The sequence below is a fragment of the Mizuhopecten yessoensis genome, unplaced genomic scaffold (genome assembly GCF_002113885.1).
Source record: "Mizuhopecten yessoensis strain PY_sf001 unplaced genomic scaffold, ASM211388v2 scaffold8839.1, whole genome shotgun sequence".
Taxonomy (NCBI): domain Eukaryota; kingdom Metazoa; phylum Mollusca; class Bivalvia; order Pectinida; family Pectinidae; genus Mizuhopecten; species Mizuhopecten yessoensis.
In genome coordinates, this window is record NW_018407747.1 from 189,659 (window position 1) to 212,348 (window position 22,690).

At 36.6% G+C, this 22,690-nt stretch overlaps 1 protein-coding gene and 1 pseudogene across 1 annotated transcript; one reads left to right on the forward strand and one right to left on the reverse strand.

Annotated features, from left to right (window-relative positions):
* Window positions 1–560: 560 nt before the first annotated feature.
* On the reverse strand, window positions 561–13,775 carry LOC110456716. The gene is made up of 6 exons (XM_021507627.1): window positions 13,523–13,775; window positions 6,826–7,045; window positions 2,725–2,853; window positions 2,206–2,338; window positions 1,692–1,713; window positions 561–709 (listed from the first exon to the last, which is right to left on the reverse strand). The coding sequence occupies exons 1-6, from the start codon at window positions 13,773–13,775 to the stop codon at window positions 561–563; spliced, it is 906 nt and encodes a 301-aa protein (XP_021363302.1).
* Window positions 13,776–19,928: 6,153 nt separating this feature from the next.
* Window positions 19,929–22,690, forward strand: part of LOC110456724 — a 10,180-nt pseudogene continuing 7,418 nt past the window's right edge.

Here is a 22,690-nt window from a genome sequence, read left to right on the forward strand (position 1 = left end):
TGTGTATGTTTGTGAAACACAAAAGAAAGACAAAATAAGTCTAAATGTGATAAAACTGATACCAATCTGAAATAAAAGAACATCACAATATACATATCTTGGTAATCCTAAAAAGTTTTTCATCTAATATCTACGAATCTTGAAACGGCACTGCGCAAAGTAAAGAACTTGCTTCTGAGGCGGAGTTTTTGAAAATCTTATTGATTTAAACCTATTTTTGAAGTTTTCGAAGAGGCTACATTTGATGTGCCACCAGGGACCGTTACTTTCCGCACATTTTGTCGTGGTATCGTCTTCATTGTCCTGATATATAGCTTGCCGTTCTGGCGATAAAAAGCGTCATGTTTTGCAGGGGGAAAAAATTGATTTTTAATCTTGCGATACTTTCATCAGAAACAAGGAGGAAGAAATTGCCACTAAGAAGTTAGTATGGTGGAAATATACCATTGTGTCGTTTATCTGTTTCATTTCAAAGAATAGTTCATCGGCTGTCTATGCTAGCATGTTCAAGTACTTGAGTCTAAGCCGGTAGTCTCCCTTTGGATCTCCAAGCCCTACCGCTAGTTTACATCCCCTTTAAACCGCTGTTGAAAAACAGTCCATCCTTCTTCTTTCATGTCACATGCCACGCTGACTGAGGTCACTCCGTCTGGTCTGATCTCGTAGATCCCGTCTGATGTCAAGCCGGTGTCGTCAAGACTTAAACAGTCTGCACGATAAAGACACAAGAAATCAATAGCAACATCGATAATACGCTTAAATTCTTCTTAACAAACCGGAAGGAGAATTTGAGAGCTGTCGGCCATATTTAATAACTTCACATTGTGGTACATCATATTGCAAAGCAGGGTAATAGAAGAGTTAAGTGTCGTCGGTGTCAAATAACGTATACACGTTAGCGTGTTAGCGACAAGTGCATTGCATAAACGAAGCGTCACACACTTATATCATTCACCTATTATGTATAGCAGTTATGCAAACTTCTGTCACATACCTTTGATTCACAATGTTAATTTCTGTCACATACCTCTGATTCACAGTGTTGTTAATTTCTGTCACATACCTCTGAGTCACAGTGTTAATTTTTGTCATATACCTCTGAGTCACAGTGTTAATTTCTGTCACATACCTCTGAGTCACAGTGTTAATTTCTGTCACATACCTCTGAGTCACAGTGCTAATTTCTGTCACATGCCTCTGAGTCACAGTGTTAATTTCTGTCACATACCTCTGAGTCACAGTTTTTATTTCTGTCACATACCTCTGATTCACATTGTTGTTAATTTTTGTCACATACCTCTGAGTCACAGTGCTAATTTCTGTCACATGCCTCTGAGTTACAGTGTTAATTTCTGTCACATACCTTTGAGTCATTGTGAATTTTGTCACATACATGTACCTCTGAGTCACAGAGTAAATTTCTGTCACATACCTTTGAGTCATTGTTAATTTCTGTCACATACCTCTGAGTCAGAGTGTTAATTTTTGTCACATACCTCTGAGTCACAGTGTTAATTTCTGTCGCATACCTTGGAGTCATTGTTAATTTCTGTCACATACCTCTGAGTCACAGTTTTTATTTGTCACATACCTCTGATTCACATTGTTGTTAATTTTTGTCACATACCTCTGAGTCACAGTGTTAATTTCTGTCGCATACCTTGGAGTCATTGTTAATTTCTGTCACATACCTCTAAGTCTCAGTGTTAATTTCTGTCACATACCTTTGAGTCATTGTTAATTTTGTCACATACCTCTGAGTCACAGTGTAAATTTCTGTCACATACCTTCCAGTCATTGTTAATTTCTGTCACATACCTCTAAGTCACAGTGTTAATTTCTGTCACATACCTTTGAGTTATTGTTAATTTCTGTCACATACCTCTGATTCACAGTCTTAATTTCTGTCACATACCTCTGAGTCACATTGTTAATTTCTGTCACATACCTTTGAGTGTTTGTTAATTTCTGTCACATACCTTTGAGTCATTGTGAATTTTGTCACATACATGTACCTCTGAGTCACAGTGTTAATTTCTGTCACATACCTTTGAGTCATTGTTAATTTTGTCACATACCTCTGATTCACAGTGTTAATTTCTGTCACATACCTTGGAGTCATTGTTTATTTCTGTCACATACCTTTGAGTGTTTGTTAATTTTGTCACATACCTCTAAGTCACAGTGTTAATTTCTGTCGCATACCTTGGAGTCATTGTTAATTTCTGTCACATACCTCTGAGTCACAGTTTTTATTTCTGTCACATACCTCTGATTCACATTGTTGTTAATTTCTATCACATACCTCTGAGTCACAGTGTTAATTTCTGTCACATACCTTTGAGTCATTGTTAATTTCTGTCACATACCTCTAAGTCGCAGTGTTAATTTCTGTCACATACCTCTGAGTCATTGTGAATTTTGTCACATGCCTCTGAGTCACAGTGTAAATTTCTGTCACATACCTTTGAGTCATTGTTAATTTCTGTCACATACCTCTAAGTCGCAGTGTTAATTTCTGTCACATACCTTGGAGTCATTGGTTAATTTTTGTCACATACCTTTGAGTGTTTGTTAATTTTGTCACATACCTCTAAGTCACAGTGTTAATTTCTGTCACATACCTTGGAGTCATTGTTTATTTCTGTCACATACCTCTAAGTCACAGTGTTAATTTCTGTCACATACCTCTGATTCACATTGTTGTTAATTTTTGTCACATACCTCTGATTCACAGTGTTGTTAATTTCTGTCACATACCTCTGAGTCACAGTGTTAATTTCTGTCGCATACCTCTGATTCACAGTGTTGTTAATTTCTGTCACATACCTCTGAGTCACAGTGTTAATTTGTCTGCGAACAAAATACACACGTTTTCATAAGGCAGTTTAAAGATACTACTTCCTNGGGGGGGGGGTTGTAAAAAATACCGAAAAATTGATTTTTTGTCAAATTCAACGCTTTCACATTTTTTGAGCGTGTGGCATTGTTCAGAACTATTGCAACAATATAATATTGAAACGAAACATTGCTAATCAACCCTGCACATATTTTATTTATCAAAAAATATCTACAACATGTTACAAAAAGCGTTTTTTATTGAAATTGTATGGATAAAAGTTTCTAAATACAAGCTTAAAGCAAACAGGACATATAGTTTCATACAAAAAGATTGAAAAATTGAACCCAAATACACACGAAGTCTTTATAATTAATTTATTTTACATTTTACAATAATTTTGATCCTGATGAGAGTTGTCTTCCTTGAAAAAAATCAGAACTTTTTGCAGAGGGATAGAATTTATACAATGACACTTATTTTCTTAACTTATACCAAAAACGATGGAAGTACATTAAATTTCTATATTTAATTGTCAATTTACTGTTCTTTTATGGAACAAAATTACTCTCAATCATGTACACTTTGGACATCATTCCATAGCCTGCTTACGCATGGTATATTAACATGCCAGGTACATATGTAACCATAGGCTATCGCATGGTATGCCGTTATTACGTGCACGCACATGCACTTGCATTTTATAGGGATCTTGATATTTTACAAACCACTATTTCCAGAGAGTTATTGTAATTGCATTTGTGAACCAATTTATCTGACAGAGCGTAACTCGCTCGACAGCAAAAGACGTAGCGACCAAGAGCTTGTGAACTACTGTTAGCACATGATACGTACAGGAGAGGTCGGTAAACAACACATCAGTCTGCATTCCATGCGCCTCATATACGACATTCTTGAAGTCGTCTGATCGTATGTCAGTGTTTTTCCGTGAGTTAATTAATTTCTTTATATCATAAGCTTTATTTCTGAAGTACGTGTGATTACACATTTCCAAGTAAAGTCTCGATATCGGGTGTTGACATATCATCGTCACGCACGTGTACTATTGTTTACCCGGTGTTACACTACGGTAATGGAATGCCCGATACGCAATACTGAAATGACGACACGAAAATACGACAAGAAAAACATGTGTATTACGATTAATTAACATTTGAAATTCTAAATGCGTAAAATGGATGGATCATACCGATTTCTGGAATTTCATGTTAAGTTTTAAAAAGCGTTATTAATTGTAACAAGTATGCCTCTATACAGAAAAACAAGCATGTTAAATAAAAAGTCTCGGTCGAAGATTCTACTGAAAAACTAGGGGTAACTCGGTTACATGTCCTGGCTTTTGTCGACGTTATGTATAAAGCAAAATAAAACACGAAAAAAACATTGCCACCATGCTTAGTGACAGCAAAACATACGAAATGCTGAAAATAGATCCGACACCAAGCTACAGATGGATAAACGTTTATTGGTCACATTTCTTACAAAAATGAAGAACGGGGTATCTATCAGTGAGGGAAAATATCAATAGTTATTCCTACATCAGAAAACACCTAACGCATATAATGTAAACCCAAGATCCACAAGCCAGGCTGTCCATTACGTCCTATTGAAGATTACACAGGTTCCATAGGAACCATTGCTACGCTTATATTACGTTTATTTGATTGATATCATGGAACAATCCCTTCCTTTTTTAAGCGTGCTGATTCAATTAACATGTTTCCGTTATCAAGTTTTTGAGAGTGGAAAGGATTATGCAATATTTCAAATATTTGTCCTTTCCACTCAATTTATATGGCCTTTACCTGTAACAAATAATGCTTAAACATACTTCCTTGCTCCAAACTACTAAAAAACAGTGCAAAGCGTATTTTGCCTATATAACTCAGAAACTCAGAGTCGCAAATTCCACTTAAAAAGTATAGTGCTTGATAGAAGGGCACTTTAAATTTTCTTGGAAACAGATTAAGTAAGAGGTTTTTTTTCTCAAGATATCGACTTAAATACCTACCTGTCTCTTGAAGTGTTAAATACTCTACGCCAGGTTCTGGTTTGCTGTTTCCCTGTCAGTGACCACGCTACTTCCGATACTCCCCTGATGTTTCCCTGTCTGTGACCACGCTACTTCCGATACTACCCTGCTGTTTCCCTGTCAGTGACCACGCTACTTCCGATACTCCCCTGATGTTTCCCTGTCAGTGACCACGCTACTTCCGATACTCCCCTGTTGTTTCCCTGTCAGTGACCACGTTACTTCCGATACTCCCCTGTTGTTTCCCTGTCAGTGTCAAGGGAACAAAATGAAACAAAATACATTTTATTTGATGCAACAATGGTTTATTAGAAATAAAACACATAAAAAATAATAACAATGTCAATATTTATGAACAAAACACACAAAAAACTGAGTAATTTTCTAACAATAATACTTAAACAAACAAAAATGCCCGTTACATGAATCAATAAATTCCGAGTGCCAATGTAACACGTTAAGGACAACGAAAAGAAAAGATAGGTGACGAAAAATAAATATCTTACGGACTTACTTATTATATATATAAAAAAAGATACAAAAAAACTGAACAAAAAAGAGAGACAACTACACATTTGTACCAATATCAATTATAAATCCCAAAAAGTCATATATACAATTTACAACATACAATATAGCACTTTTTATATACGAGTAGGCATTACCAACCATTAAAATTACTTCAAATAACAAATATAGAAACAAAATTGCACATTGTGTATGAATAACATTATAGCAAACAATGTACTTTACTGTGTCATAGCAAAAATGTCACAATGAACAACAATAAGAAAGTTTCACATACTTTACACAACAATATAAAATTTCTACATGATACCATGTTGTGATATAAAAAAATAAAATTAAAAATTAAAAAAAATGTCGGGTATTGAACAACCGTAGCCTAGTACCGCATTCCTTACAAACTTTCTGGTCCAGATAACATCGCAAGTTCAACCACTCGTCTACCCTGCGATCAGGTTAAAAAGTTATTGACGTATTCGTGATCACTAGTACTGGGGGGATCCTCATCGGACGTCGGTGTCGGCTCATTAGTAAAATAAGTACCCCGGGGCCTCAGTAGCCAGCGTCTCTTCAATGTGTGAACGAGTGTCACTTTGTTTCGTCGCATAGTCGTGGTCTAGCAGTTGATATTGGACATCGTTGTTGTTATTATTGTCAGTTAATGCGTTTAGTTTTCATTTAAAACGGCCGATTTTACGTCGGGTTTGCATGTCGGCCATCACTGTCACATCGTTGGGAAGTTTTTTTACCCACACTTTCTCGATTGGGGATTTTCAACGCAAGGGATACAACTCTGTAGTCGAAACGTTATTCAAACGAAATCTATTCAAGGGAAGATAACAACATTGTCGACATGGTAATCAGGGACAGGTGACTCTAACACTGAAAAACGACAGTGGAAATCTTTAGTGTTTTGCTCTGCCTGGGACGGGGATGCATTGAAAAACACCTAACTGACAAAAAAATAAAAATAAAAAAGATTTGCGTAGATTTGCAATTACACATTAAACATTTTCATTTCTGTCTACGTATTTTGAAACAACTATGCGCTAAGTATACATCTTTTGTGTTCCTTTTGAAATGCATTTTGTCAAAATTGGTATTGAAGAACCCGAAGGAGCCACAATTGATATTCCACCAGGGGCCGCCGACTTCCGCACAGTTCCTGTTAACTTCATCATTGTCCTGATCCCAAGCCGAGAAAGGCTTGTTGTGGTGTCGATAAAAAGCATCATATTCTGCCGGGGAGAACATATTTGATTTGTAATCTTGCGATACTTTCATTCGAAACATGGAAGAAGAATTAGCCACCAAGAAGTCGGTATGGTGGAAATATACCATTGTGTTGTTTAACAGCTTCATTTTGAAAACAATTTCGTTTGCAGTCCATGTCAGCATGTTCATGTACGTAAGTCCAAGCCAGTAGTCTCCCTTTGGATCTCCAAACCCTTCCGCTGATTGGTTCCAAGTGGCATTCCGAAAGTTTACATCCCCTTTGAACCGCTGTTGAAAAATAGTCCATCCTCCCTCGGTCATGTCACATGACACATTGACTGACGTCACACCGTCCGGTCTGATCTCGTAGATCCCGTCTGATGTCAAGCCGGCGTCGTGAAGACTCAGACAATCTGCACGATAAAGACACAAGAAATCAATAATAGCAACATCGATAATATGCTTACTCTTTTCTAACAAATCATGATTGAAGGTAAAGTCATATTGAAAAAACCTTGAAAAAATCAGATATTTGTTGTGAAAAAGGACTGATTACTAGCAAAACAAAATTGTTATCCTGTGTCCCTGATTTAAGCATTTTAGTAAGTTGTGCATTAAAAAACGATCAATGGTAATGCCGGAAAAAGAAATTAAAGAAAGTAAAAATATACTCTTGGTTAAGATAAATTGTGCTAGGTACTGTCACACACTGCCCTATCAAGTTAAATTGGTCTCACCACAATAACACTCCTCTGGTGGATTATAGATAGTGCATGTCATTGTCACACTCCTCTGGTGGATTATAGATAGTGCATGTCATTGTCACACTCCTCTGGTGGATTATAGATAGTGCATGTCATTGTCACACTCCTCTGGTGGATTATAGATAGTGCATGTCATTGTCACACTCCTCTGGTGGATTATAGATAGTGCATGTCATTGTCACACTCCTCTGGTGGATTATAGATAGTGCATGTCATTGTCACACTCCTCTGGTGGATTATAGATAGTGCATGTCATTGTCACACTCCTCTGGTGGATTATAGATAGTGCATGTCATTGTCACACTCCTCTGGTGGATTATAGATAGTGCATGTCATTGTCACACTCCTCTGGTGGATTATAGATAGTGCATGTCATTGTCACACTCCTCTGGTGGATTATAGATAGTGCATGTCATTGTCACACTCCTCTGGTGGATTATAGATAGTGCATGTCATTGTCACACTCCTCTGGTGGATTATAGATAGTGCATGTCATTGTCACACTCCTCTGGTGGATTATAGATAGTGCATGTCATTGTCACACTCCTCTGGTGGATTATAGATAGTGCATGTCATTGTCACACTCCTCTGGTGGATTATAGATAGTGCATGTCATTGTCACACTCCTCTGGTGGATTATAGATAGTGCATGTCATTGTCACACTCCTCTGGTGGATTATAGATAGTGCATGTCATTGTCACACTCCTCTGGTGGATTATAGATAGTGCATGTCATTGTCACACTCCTCTGGTGGATTATAGATAGTGCATGTCATTGTCACACTCCTCTGGTGGATTATAGATAGTGCATGTCATTGTCACACTCCTCTGGTGGATTATAGATAGTGCATGTCATTGTCACACTCCTCTGGTGGATTATAGATAGTGCATGTCATTGTCACACTCCTCTGGTGGATTATAGATAGTGCATGTCATTGTCACACTCCTCTGGTGGATTATAGATAGTGCATGTCATTGTCACACTCCTCTGGTGGATTATAGATAGTGCATGTCATTGTCACACTCCTCTGGTGGATTATAGATAGTGCATGTCATTGTCACACTCCTCTGGTGGATTATAGATAGTGCATGTCATTGTCACACTCCTCTGGTGGATTATAGATAGTGCATGTCATTGTCACACTCCTCTGGTGGATTATAGATAGTGCATGTCATTGTCACACTCCTCTGGTGGATTATAGATAGTGCATGTCATTGTCACACTCCTCTGGTGGATTATAGATAGTGCATGTCATTGTCACACTCCTCTGGTGGATTATAGATAGTGCATGTCATTGTCACACTCCTCTGGTGGATTATAGATAGTGCATGTCATTGTCACACTCCTCTGGTGGATTATAGATAGTGCATGTCATTGTCACACTCCTCTGGTGGATTATAGATAGTGCATGTCATTGTCACACTCCTCTGGTGGATTATAGATAGTGCATGTCATTGTCACACTCCTCTGGTGGATTATAGATAGTGCATGTCATTGTCACACTCCTCTGGTGGATTATAGATAGTGCATGTCATTGTCACACTCCTCTGGTGGATTATAGATAGTGCATGTCATTGTCACACTCCTCTGGTGGATTATAGATAGTGCATGTCATTGTCACACTCCTCTGGTGGATTATAGATAGTGCATGTCATTGTCACACTCCTCTGGTGGATTATAGATAGTGCATGTCATTGTCACACTCCTCTGGTGGATTATAGATAGTGCATGTCATTGTCACACTCCTCTGGTGGATTATAGATAGTGCATGTCATTGTCACACTCCTCTGGTGGATTATAGATAGTGCATGTCATTGTCACACTCCTCTGGTGGATTATAGATAGTGCATGTCATTGTCACACTCCTCTGGTGGATTATAGATAGTGCATGTCATTGTCACACTCCTCTGGTGGATTATAGATAGTGCATGTCATTGTCACACTCCTCTGGTGGATTATAGATAGTGCATGTCATTGTCACACTCCTCTGGTGGATTATAGATAGTGCATGTCATTGTCACACTCCTCTGGTGGATTATAGATAGTGCATGTCATTGTCACACTCCTCTGGTGGATTATAGATAGTGCATGTCATTGTCACACTCCTCTGGTGGATTATAGATAGTGCATGTCATTGTCACACTCCTCTGGTGGATTATAGATAGTGCATGTCATTGTCACACTCCTCTGGTGGATTATAGATAGTGCATGTCATTGTCACACTCCTCTGGTGGATTATAGATAGTGCATGTCATTGTCACACTCCTCTGGTGGATTATAGATAGTGCATGTCATTGTCACACTCCTCTGGTGGATTATAGATAGTGCATGTCATTGTCACACTCCTCTGGTGGATTATAGATAGTGCATGTCATTGTCACACTCCTCTGGTGGATTATAGATAGTGCATGTCATTGTCACACTCCTCTGGTGGATTATAGATAGTGCATGTCATTGTCACACTCCTCTGGTGGATTATAGATAGTGCATGTCATTGTCACACTCCTCTGGTGGATTATAGATAGTGCATGTCATTGTCACACTCCTCTGGTGGATTATAGATAGTGCATGTCATTGTCACACTCCTCTGGTGGATTATAGATAGTGCATGTCATTGTCACACTCCTCTGGTGGATTATGTATTGTGCATGTCATTGTCACACTCCTCTGGTGGATTATAGATAGTGCATGTCATTGTATACTCCTCTGGTGGATATAGATAGTGCATGCCATTGTCACACTCCTCTGTTGGATTATAGATAGTCCATGTCATTGTCACAATCCTCTGGTGGATTACAAATAGTGCATGTCATCGTCACACTCCTCTGGAGGATTATAGATAGTGCATGTCATTGTCACACTCCTCTGGTGGATAATAGATAGTGCATGTCATTGTACACTCCTTTGGTGGATTATAGATAGTGCATGTCATTGTCACACTCCTCTGGTGGATTATAGATAGTGCATGTCATTGTCACACTCCTCTGGTGGATTATAAGTCACGATAAATACGGCTCATCACACTAACACATCTTTGTTGGTATATAGATTATGCCTATATTTGTCACATACCTCTGAGTCCCGATAAATTGTTACCATTACAAATCTCACCAAGTTATAGGGATCCAGAATATAGTTGAATATGGCAGAAAACGTTATTCGTCCTTAGAAATTGACGCATTCAAAGCGTCTTCACGATAATGACAATACCCGTCGAGGTCTCGTGTGACCTTTAACATTTGTAAGCGTCAAGATGATGTTACAGATGGCAATATCGATAATTCGCCCATTTTTATGAGGCAGTCACAAAGTATGACCCCTTCGCGTTTTCGGTCAATCCGATGATCTATTTCTGTTGGTCAGTGACCTAAAGGAAATAGTTCATCAATTTTTAACTATTTCATCAAAATACATGAACGGGATCAACAATAAATGTCTCTGGGAAACATAATTGAAATCTTAATATGACTAAGCGATACATTGTATTCTATACAATTAATTATAAAAAGATGCCTGAATACTGAAAACAACTTTGATAAACAATAAACCTCGGTAAATATACCGAGAAAAAGTAGCGGTAACTATTCACGGTGTCCTGTCAGCGCCATTGACTTTGTAGTGTACTAAATATTGATTTAAGATGTGATAGTGAAACAGATGTAATAGATGCGATTTTGCACGTTGACGGATGAAGTACAGTTCGCCAGGGCCTAGTTTCATCTAGGTTTGGATAGGTAGGGATACTTACCACAGCTACAGATCCCCAGGGTGGAGATAAACATGTAGTTACGGGGGCACCGGCAAATCCCTTTATCACAGACAGCAGATGGTATGGTGTCACAGTCAGCGTTCCGTAAACAATGGCCATCAGGTTTTACTGGAAAACATTTCCAATAAAACTATGTTTTATATTGAAGCAATACTCGTCTACGATTGGAATATTCTACTGACTATTAAGCAGAACCATTAACCCTTTCGTTGCCACAGTGAAAACCCGGACTTTCTGTCAGACCAAGAAATTTATGCGTAGACCGAATTACATTCACTCCGGAAACGTAATGGAAAAATACATTGAATTACATCATATTCAAAAGATCAAATAAAACTATTACGATCACCTAGAACCACATGTTATACCTCTATGGAAAGCTTAAATAATGATCTATTTCCTTATATAATTACATGTATTTCAACAGTTAGTACGCATGCTGCTATACCGACTGATATTAAGGTATATTGTAGAAACTTGCAGATGTAGATTTTTTTACCTTTAGTGTATGACAACGAATTAGAATGTGTATACGATCTGTTGTACACAATCATATATGATGCTCTCTATTTCCTGCAATTTCGAAATCCAAGGGTTACACGCTCAGTACAAAATCGAGGGCGGAAGTCTTTGATTTCGAAGACATATTTTCAAAAGAGTTGCGATATTATTCAGTTGAACGTGCACATAGAACCGGTGAGTCTTTTTCTCTTTTTTTGTACATGTATTCGTCTTCTAATCACAGTCAGATACTGTCGGTATCGCTAATAATTCTAATATAAAGCCAAATTAATTTGTTTGGATGGGGTGGTGGTTGGGGCGGCACATTTTGTTTACTTTATAGATACTGACGTAAATAAGAAAAATGCGTAACGCCATTCATAGCAAATCATAGCAAATCATAGCCAGCAAAATCTCCACCAAAGCCAGAGAGAAACTAAAATTTGGCTAGTGGTACCTATGTAGCGTCGAAATGTCCCAACATGATGCTGAACCCTTTTTATTCAACAATATTTACTTACATCGGCAACCAGCACTTCTGTTGATTCGATTCTATATATATTTGAATCCGAACGCGCCCCTTGTTACGTTACTTATTATGCACTGGCAACTTTTTCCAGTCTGACTATATAATAGACTTTATCAACCATTTCTGCGAAGTGAAAGAGACACACCTTATGGAACTTTTATGGAAAAAAAGAGATGAAATAAAACTGGAAAAAAATGAAACGGGGTCCGAACGGACCTCAGACCCTTATACTATTGATCTAGCCAACTTATCTGAAGAACAGTATACACTGGCTCATGCGCGATACAGATACAAAAACTTCTAAGGTGGGTGTTACTGTGTGTATGAATATCTCCTACGGAAAATAGGCTTACATCACTGTAAAATATATGTGTTTGCTATTGTTTCACCGAAAGCTACAGTATATAAGACAGACGTTTAGTTGGTTTAAAAAATGATACCAGATAATGTGTGTAAGGGATTAGACACCTTGCCCGTGCCATATGTCCACTGGCCGTATCCAACGTCATATCTCCGAGGAATTGAAAGTTCAAATACATCGCTTACAGCACGAAAGTCCGCGAATGGTTTCTAATATACTGACACCGTTGCTCCGAATTGATCCTTTTTTTTGAGTTGGTGGGATGTAAAGGGTCCCTTTTCAATAGTTTTCCGTATGCAATATTCTATTACCTCAGAGGGATGATATATATTTTGTTAATAAATATTTTTCTATATACTTTGAAAGTGTCGTGATTTTTTATTCTTATCATGTGGTTAACTCAAATTACCAACATATCTTAGGGACGGTAGGGATGATGCAATTATAAAACTGCGAGACTGACTAGATATTAGATCAACCACATGAATTGTGGAAACGTAACATTTTTCTAGATTTATTTGAATGATAGTTACCACAAGGAAGATTGGTTAATTGATAAATGAAATGTTATTCTTCTACATTTTTGTTGTATTTTGTTATTTACAAAATATATCTCTTGAACCCGAATTAATATTGGAATGCAATTATTCTACCTATGACTTTAATCAGTTGACTTTCATCATATAATCAAAACATGTTTTCTTTACTTTTCTAAGTGTGCTAATGTTTTCAAATGTTTCAGCATTCAAGCTGTTAAAAGTGGGTTCTCAATATGCTAACAATATTAACATTTATTTCGTCATTCTGCTCAACACACCTAGGTGTCAAGGCTTATGTTGAATAAAATAAAACTCGTTCAAAAGGAATAAGTGTTTTCAAAATGTCGGCACTTTGTTCAAACTCGCCAAAAGATCCGTTATTTTTTTTCTTCAGCCATTAAACCTTAAGATTCTGAAAATACTTACTTCCTGTCTCCTCAAGTATGTAATGCTCCAAGTCCGGTACTGTTGAAATGTTTCCTTGTAACAAAACACGGTACATCCGACACTCCCCTGTTTTTGTGTTAAACGTAAAGGACTCAAGTTGTGTGTTGAACATGAAGTGGAACACTCTAGGTCTGAGACAGAGAACGAAGGCGATCCTACCAAACTCCCTGGCACAACCGACGCTTTCGTGTAGTGATACTGCAAAACATCTCCGTGACAGCAATTTATCCATATGACGAATGTTAATATCCAAAGAAACATTGTGTCTGTTTCTTAGAAATTCAAGTTGAGTTAAAGTCGATAGCCAAACTTGTTTTTGTTTTCAGTTAAAAGACAACATCTACCATCAAGATTGTTATAAGCACGTCACTGTATCACTTCTTAGCTTCTAGAATGATCTACTGACACCGCAAAACTGACGATGTATGCCAAATACAGTTGCGCTTGCGATACTAAAGCCTACTATATTAGGTTACGCCTATATCTATAAAAGCCGATTTGATAGACATGATAGCTGTGACGCAGATTGGTTTCAAACAAACTGTAAAAAAATAAATCTTCTACAAACAGATGGCAATCAGAAACCTGCATTTAATAATGCAGCAATATATACGTTTGATTCGATTCATTGCAATCGACAACTCTTGTTTATTGCTGTTCGATAGCTTGATGTTTTCTTTTCATCTTATGGTTGTTACGTAATAATATATTTAGTAATTTTGAATTTCCACAGTGAAAAATGATTTCGATTTTGAATATATACATATTATTTCATGTTCAATATGAGTGTTCATGGAAGACTAGCGATCAATATCTGCTTGGAATAAAAGACAAATGAAAAGGTCATATTTATTTTTCTTTTGACATCAAGTTGTTATTAAAGACAAAACAAAACAAAAATAAAAGGATTAAAAAACCTCTCCCAACCCTAAAAAAAACAAAACCTAAAAGAACAAGATCAAAATAAATATTTTTCTGTTTTACATGATTTGAACGTGTGTTTTTATATAGAATTCAGAATTTTCATTTTTTATTATATTTAGTTAAATATTATTAGGAGTTAGGCACAGTTGTCTTACAGAACGAGGAATAGTGTGTGTTCGTTCAAGGATAGGATAAATTCTCGCACGACGTCATCTGGTCAACCGTCGACCTGGGCAACAGACTAACTTCCTAATCGACAAAAATGGCGTTACGTTGTGTTCAGTAATGTGTCCCGATTCAATCTCTCTTGTGCTGACGGTATTACAAGGTATACATAATTGTGGTCTTTCGCGTGGTCGGATTGGTTGTGGCGGCGTTATTGTCTTGGAAGTCATAAATCACAACTTTGTTCATCATTGGTCGTAATGAAAACACGCTGACCGCATTAAGCGATATGGATCAGGTTTTTGCTCTAAAGTTAGGTCACTGCTACAAAGTCTTCGGCATCCGAACAATTGGTTGACGTTTATACGGGGAAAAGTTTAGTTTATTGCTTTTTCTCGCGTTTCCTTAAGATTTCAATTCTGTTGATCATCTTTGGGACGAATTACACAAGTGGATTTAATATTTCAACTCCAGCTTCACTACCGCAACGAACTGGCTACAGCTCAACTAAAAGAGGGGAATAACCACCTTGTAACGTTAATTTGAAACACTGAAGCTATTTGCGGTCCAAAATACGGGCACGCGTCAAAGCAAAGGGTGGTCATATTAGGTACTTAATGGACTCTTCATTGGGTATGTTATCACATTCAAATTGATTCTTGTAATATTTGAAGTTTATTTCTTCGTGTTCAATGAATTGTAGTTACAATGAAATTTGAAATTCATGCGGTGTATTTTATAGACATATCATGTCAGTAGTACATTAACATATATAAAAAATATTTAATAGATGATATAACTTATAGTTCGTTTCTTAATTAAAAATACCGTTCGTTCTTATGCAGTATAATATATACAGATATCAAAGACGTTGGAAGATCAACTCTTCGAATTTTTTCCTGATTGACCCACAAAGTTTGAAACAATGTAATTTGACTGTATAATTATGATTGATAGTGTAATTTGTCCCACAGTATTCTTATCAGCGCACTTTTAATAGTTTGAATTGTCGATTTTAGGGAAATAGGCAAATTGCAAAGATAGCTTGGTTATGTAATCTATGAAAAGCGCAGAATCCCGAAAAATTATCCTCTTTAATATATTATGTAAAAGATTTTAAATGTGCCGTAATAAACGCAAAAATCATCGTAATAAACAAAAATTGGACAACATTTTAAATCAGTTTCTTTGGAGTTGTTGAGTGCTGTTTTGAGTTCTTGGCTGAAGAGCTGTTTTTAAACATGATTAATTTAACTAACCAATGATCAACCTATTATAGAGCTTGGACATGAAAGCAAACAAACCATTTATAAAAAAGGCTTAAACGTAAGGTACCCAGCTTAAAATAGACATCTTACTGTGTTGTTCAATCAAAACAATTTTATAACGATATTTTAAGATCGAATGAATCCTATTTCGTATTTGTTGACAATAAATTATATTATTTGCATCAACTTTACCAAATTACAATCCTGTACGGTAGCCTCGTAATTCCTATAGACTGACTGTCACGTGTGTATTTTTTTTGATAAGAAACATGATTTGGTTGATGGCACGATTCCACCAACTAAAACTAAAACATTGAAATTAGATACAAACACACTATCGAATCAAAAAGTATTACCCGAGAATTGCATGGATTGCAATTTCATTGCTAAAAGTTATGACTCTCTCAATCAATTGAAACCAGACGCTTTCGACCTAAATATCTAGCTGTTGCGTTATAAACAATAATAAGACAAAATATGTATGTATCTTTATTATTAATTTTAGTACTGAATCACTAAAAAAACGCTTTTGTTGATTTGGTGTCGTCATTTTAAGAAAAGGAAATCACGTGAATCAAACGAACACAATCATTTCGTCGAACGGCGTAGTGTTTGAGCGAATACTGATCCAGATTAATTTCATCCCGGACACCAGAAATGGTCAATCAAAACATATCAACAACATACAGAGATAGAAAACGAAAATTTTGATACACTTAATAGTCAACTTAGCTATTCAATTGATTTTATAGATACACATTTTCTCTGTATAGCTTTGTAGCAGAACAATCTCATTGTGAAACATCAAGTTTTCCAGTCAGAAAACAACATTTAAGTTTCTAGCTCCTTGTTTTCCGCTGACACCGCAATATCGATAACACGTGACACATACCTTGGAAATACCTCTAGTTCCGTGCTTACTTATACTCACTCCTAAAAGTTGAGGTTTGACTTGCAAACTCCGGTTGTCAAAAGCTGAAGCCAGTAGCGTTCTTATAAGCCATTGAAACTGCCAAAAATGCTAAGTAACACCTTATAGTATAGGATTTAGTTGTGTTAGTCCTTTAATGGACGGATTGATCAGAAATAGGTACCGTTTGATTAATCAAGCAATGATTGAAATCGATACCTTCTGCATGTTACATTTCGATTGCTTTCTGTTCTTGTTCTTTCATTTTTTTCCATTAGACGTCATAATGTGATCATGAAATTTTAAATTCACCGTGCGATTTCGAAGACATACTTAATGCGGATGATCATGGACGACTTTCTTATATAGAAACAAGACAAATGAAAAGGCCATTCATATTTCATTTTGATGTTAAGGTGCTATTGATGATTTGAACCATAGTTTTATTGCTCATTTCATTTCGCATAATGAACATCCATTCTGTATGATTATGTTACCAGATGTATATTCCTAAATTTACAGAGCCTCTATCTGATGTTATAAACAGCATGTGAGCAGAATGACAGTTTCTGTTATGTGTTTAAACCAAGTTATCGATTTATATTAATATTGGTATCCGACATAATGCCGGTAGTATCGCTGTTTTTTTTATATGAATTTGAATTTGTTTTACCTGATTACAAATTAAGTCAAGGAAATAAACAAAACATTCGAGTAAAAACATTACTTTTTAGTAGTAAAATCACGAGAAAACAATATCTTGTAAACAGTGTTCTGAAATTATAATCAATGGAACAATGGAAGATAGTATACCAAATATGCATAGATAAAGCTTACAAGTAGAAATATGAACGTCATCTGTCCGAAATAACCCAGAAATGTGGAACACGCACCAGAACAGTTTAGATGGCTAGAAGACCAGACGCTGAAACAATTCTCACACTGAAAAATTGAAGGAAGGACGATAGGGTTCATAAATCCTACATTTATTTCTGAAGAAAGAAATATAATTTTGGAATTCTTTTTGGTGCTAGCAAATGTGATAGGAGATTATATTCGGGAAAACAGCATAGCTAGCACAAAGCAGCCAAGTGATTGCGATACGCGTATCATCACATGACAAGAAGATGGAATTACATCAAATTGGTTTAGGGAGGGAATATGACACGTACTGTCCGAATTGGCTGTAGATTCTAGGCCCAATTTCTACTCGATGATATTCAAAACCATGTAACTAGAAAGCAGGCCACAAGAAATTTGGGAAATGCGACAGAAAGAGCGTCTAGATGGGGATTGAGAAATTAGCAAGAAGTAGCAAAAAGACACTGATCAGTTTTGGATTCATGTCATCCGATAAAGAAATTAACATATAAGTCGCTTTGTCATTTGCGAGTGTAAAACGTTTTGCAACTGTTACTTGTGATTATCTGTCTGATACGGACTGAATTAAAAATAGCAAGATTTGCCGTAGTAGCACAAACAAATGTTGAAGGATTGACCAAGTCTTTATGTAAAATGTGCCCAATGCAAGCTGATAGCGCGACATATCCTTTGCCCGATGTTCAGGTGTAACAACAATGAGTACGCTTAATCCTTGATGAGTGTCAGTATAGTATGGCTCAATCAGCATCTAATATCAGAAAGACAAAGTTCTAATTGAGAAGTACAAACAGTGTAAAATTGTATCCACGACTTAAGGCTTCAGCATGATATCCCTAAGTTTAACCAGCTGAAAATTGTCGTAAAGACAATTGTGGTCAAGCTGGGGCTCCACAAAGGTGATATCATTTTCTCCAACCCTTCACAGGTGTGTCTCCCGTTTAAGCCGGGAAAGATCAGCTTGTCACCCCCTAGGGATAGATAGCCTCGTGCCGATTAGCACGTGTTCAATTGTGACGTCATAAAGTGTGTCACCTGTAATTGTGACGTCATCAAAAGTGAATGACGATATGCATACCCCACTTGGTTTTTGTTTACAAACATTGCAGACGACTGTCGGTGGAGTTGTGACTAGAATAATAGGATGGGAAAAAAATAATCATCCCCTACCTTGAGGGTGTAACAGAGAGCCTCGGGTTAGACAACAAAAGAACAACACCCAGAGGGTTTGAGATTTCTCTGTTACACGTTCAAGGTAGGGGAAGATTCTATTATTCTACAACATAGGAATGATTATAGTATGTTTGGAAAGGAAGAAGTTTTATCAACTTTTTGTTCTCTCCCTGTGTACAGTCTCATTCTTATTTATTGAAGCGCAAAGTCCAGCCTCAATGCATTGATGTCACGAACCATTGACAGTAAAACACCTGTTAGATTAGATTGCATTGACTCTAAGCCAACACAAGTAAAAACATTAATATTACAGCAAATCTGAAATATCTTCGAAACAGGATATAAGTCTACAGTTCTAACTTATCTAAAACATGTTTTATTTACCTTTTATTTGCCCTTATGATTTCTTTTGTGTTGATGGATCGCTAATAATGCAAAAGTTCATATTTCATTAATCGTATTTGAACTAACGGCAGCATCAACTGTTATCGCCTATAGCGGCCTCGTGATCAGCAGTCTTTTGTTCTTTATAGAATTATCTCAGTTAATCCAGTTGGCTCATCAACCAGCCACTTCCGCCGGGAAGGAGGTCGCTGGATTGTGAGGGCTGATTTGTAGTTGCTCATCAGTAAAACAAGTAAATACGTTATTCAGCATTTAGTATTGTTGGGTTTGAAAAAGAAAATCAGTATTTAAATGGCATATATATGGATAACAATTTTGTTTAAAACAATTGATTTCCGCAGTCCTGATTTGGCATGATATAATACTGACTTTGTAAAAAACAACAAGCTTAATTATGCAGCATTGTATATTTCGTATATGAAAAATGAAATAAAAAAAATTAGATCAAACTATAACCTATGTAAATACACAACAGAAGTGATATGCTATGCAATAGACGAGATAAGATAAATATGGAGATCTGGCCATCGTCCCCCCGATAACACCTGTGTTTATCTCACCTGTCGTCAATCGTACGATGATTTGACCTCGGGTGTCGGGTACCTGTTTATATAGTATTGAGATAAACACAATTGTCATAACCTCATCATAGTAAACAGGACTCGACACAAGTGGATGAGTGGATACTGAAGTGGCGCCTGTACGAAATGGCGGCCGTTGTAAATAACGCCAGGATTCTCTGTGTGTTCACCTTGTGGTTTATATCATATATTGATCAGGTAATTCAAGACATAATTATTGTGGATAAATCATATATATATACATATATATATATATATAGAACAAAAGACAGAGATGGCGTCTCTAGGCCTTTCTCGGGAAAGGCCTAGAGACGATATCTCTGTCTTTTGTTCTATTTTATATATTTAATTCCAACACAAGGACTTCTCAATGTTTTCTTTATATATATATATGGGGCAAAGAAGTAATTCCAACAGTGTGGGCAAGTTTAGGTTGTCAAATTTTAGGAGCGATCCGCTCCTTTATCAAGACACAGTGAAACAGTACAGTTGCATGTACATATACATCATATTACAAGAACTATTATATAAAACCAATAGTCCCCTCGGCTAAAGACAGCCGAAGGCAGCAATTAAGCAATTAAATACATTTATCAAAAAGAATATTTTCATGCTGGTAGGTATGCATTGAATCCGATAGTTCACTAGGTAATGTCAATATATGTTAACCAGGTTTTGTAAACAATAAAAAATATTTTTTCATGTTATGGACCTAGGGAAAAGGCCACAAAGGAGAAAAACAACTCTAAGATAGTGATTTCGAGGGCTATTGTGCTGGACACTGGTGTCGTCGAATGTAATAGTTAACGATCTTTACGCATGGAATGTGTGCACGAGCAAAACTATTAATTTTGTAATACTTTTACTTTTACTTCAGGTAATCAGTGTTGCAGTAGTAGAGGTAACGGTACAAAGCTTCGCAAATCCACATAACAGTTGGCAGACGCCGAACGTTGGGTTCTTTTTCCATTCACAAACAAAGGTGGCATGTTGTGCCTCGGATGAGACCTATCCTCGCTGTGTCACTCCCTGTCCTGTACAGATCCACTTCTGTTTAAAGTAAGCTTACATACAGTAGAGAACATTTCGGGGCGCTCTTTGCCGTTAATGTTTTCCTATGATTAAAATATAGTTGTGTCATTTGAAGAGTATGCGAAGTCTTTATTAAATGTAGTTATTAAATGAAAGAATTTTAAACATGATGTGGTTGATGAATATAGGTGAATATAGCTAAATATCTGTATATACATATATATAACTATAAGGAATTGATATCCATGTGGAGAAGTTCAGTATAGATGAAAATAAGATTTAACGCTGGTTTGTCCACCAATCTTGTGTACATTGTGACGTCATGTTACTATTTTAGTGTGATGACATGTAATTGTGACGTCATGACATTATCTTTTGAAATAGACCTGAAGAGCCACGTTAAGGGTGAATGCTGCTAGTTTGTAATCGGTCGTCATATCTTAATTTTTCGATGAATATATTATTGAATATATGAATGAAAAGTTTTAGGTTATACCTGTATATTTCCTTTTATGAACGCACACTTTTTCCCTTTTTATATATACAAGCTTGTACGTTGCATTTTCTTTCAATTATCAAATACCAATTTATCCCTTCAAAGCCTTGAAAGAGGTAAAATCTCTGATTTAAAGAGTAATAACGACGAAATAATGAAGTTATTTGACGCTCATTGAATGTGTATCGTTAATAAAGAAGAAAATATTTTGGGCTACAAGATACACTCTCCAGATTTCTTTATACCATTCATAGTTTTCAAGACATTGATGGTTTCTGAAGTGTGTAAACTTTGTCGTAACGTACCTTTAAGTATTCGGCTAATGTGCGTTATTTTTCAGTTCTTTTCGCGGAGCATGTCGAGCTGAGAAAGTCACATCCAAGATAGTTCCCACAGGTCAAACAATTTCATTTGGAGATCACGTCGGTAACCTGACGAACCCCTTCCGCTTAACTATACCCACGTGGTCGGTAGGTACTAACTTTTTCGTTTGGAGTTGATTTTCATTAAATTTGCGCCCATTGCTGTAGTATGGACAATTTCGCTATTGTATTTCCAAAAATAAATTCTTTCTAGTGGAAAACACTTATGACATGTCTGCGTTCTGACTTTTTGACTTCACGCAACTAAAATGTTTCGTTTGAAAACCAAAGTCATCAAAATGTTTGGTTCTATGTACATGTAACTGAACAATTTTGTTCAAAGATAAATTGTATGTTAAGTCATATGACAGCTACAAACATGTGTCGACCCAAAGCCTGAAAAGTATTTCGCAATAATAAATTGTTTTCATTGGTACAATAATTCTGTTAAACGACATTTTAAACTTGAAAGGCACATTACATGTTGCTTAGGATCGCGTCGTGGGAAAGATCTATTGTTGATTATTTGTATTTCGTGCAAACTATTTTGCAAAATCACCTTTATGCACACATATGCGTGGGGAAATATATAGTATACTTCTCATATATGATGAACATGGATTTGAACCTAGAGGTTTCATAATTACAAAGTCTCTAAAACAACTCAGTAATCCACAACGTCCTGAGAGCTGTCAGAAAGTTTTTGTCCAAATAGCACACTAATACTGTACCTATTCGGCATATACCTTGATGTTGAAATGTGGTCATAAAGATGACTTAGCTGGGTGCCCCTCTCGTCTCTGTTCGTCGATTCCCCTTCTCAGCTAACCCGGGTTCTCTCCAACACTTTCATGAAGTGTAAAATGTGGCAAAGTTGATGACACTTCTTTGGTAACACTACATGAAGTGATGACAAAATGTTGACGTTTCATAAAAATAGAATGTGTGAACT

Excerpts from the sequence above, each read along its gene's own strand:
- LOC110456716 (XM_021507627.1), bottom strand. The coding sequence starts at position 13,775 with ATGGATAAATTGCTGTCACGGAGATGTTTTGCAGTATCACTACACGAA. Across the intron at positions 2,854-6,825 it reads GACTACTGGCTTGGACTTAC|ACAAATTAACACTGTGACTC; the intron begins GTACATGAACAT and ends TTTTGTTCGCAG. Across the intron at positions 2,339-2,724 it reads AACAACACTGTGAATCAGAG|GTATGTGACAGAAATTAACA; the intron begins GTATGTGACAAA and ends AATGACTCAAAG.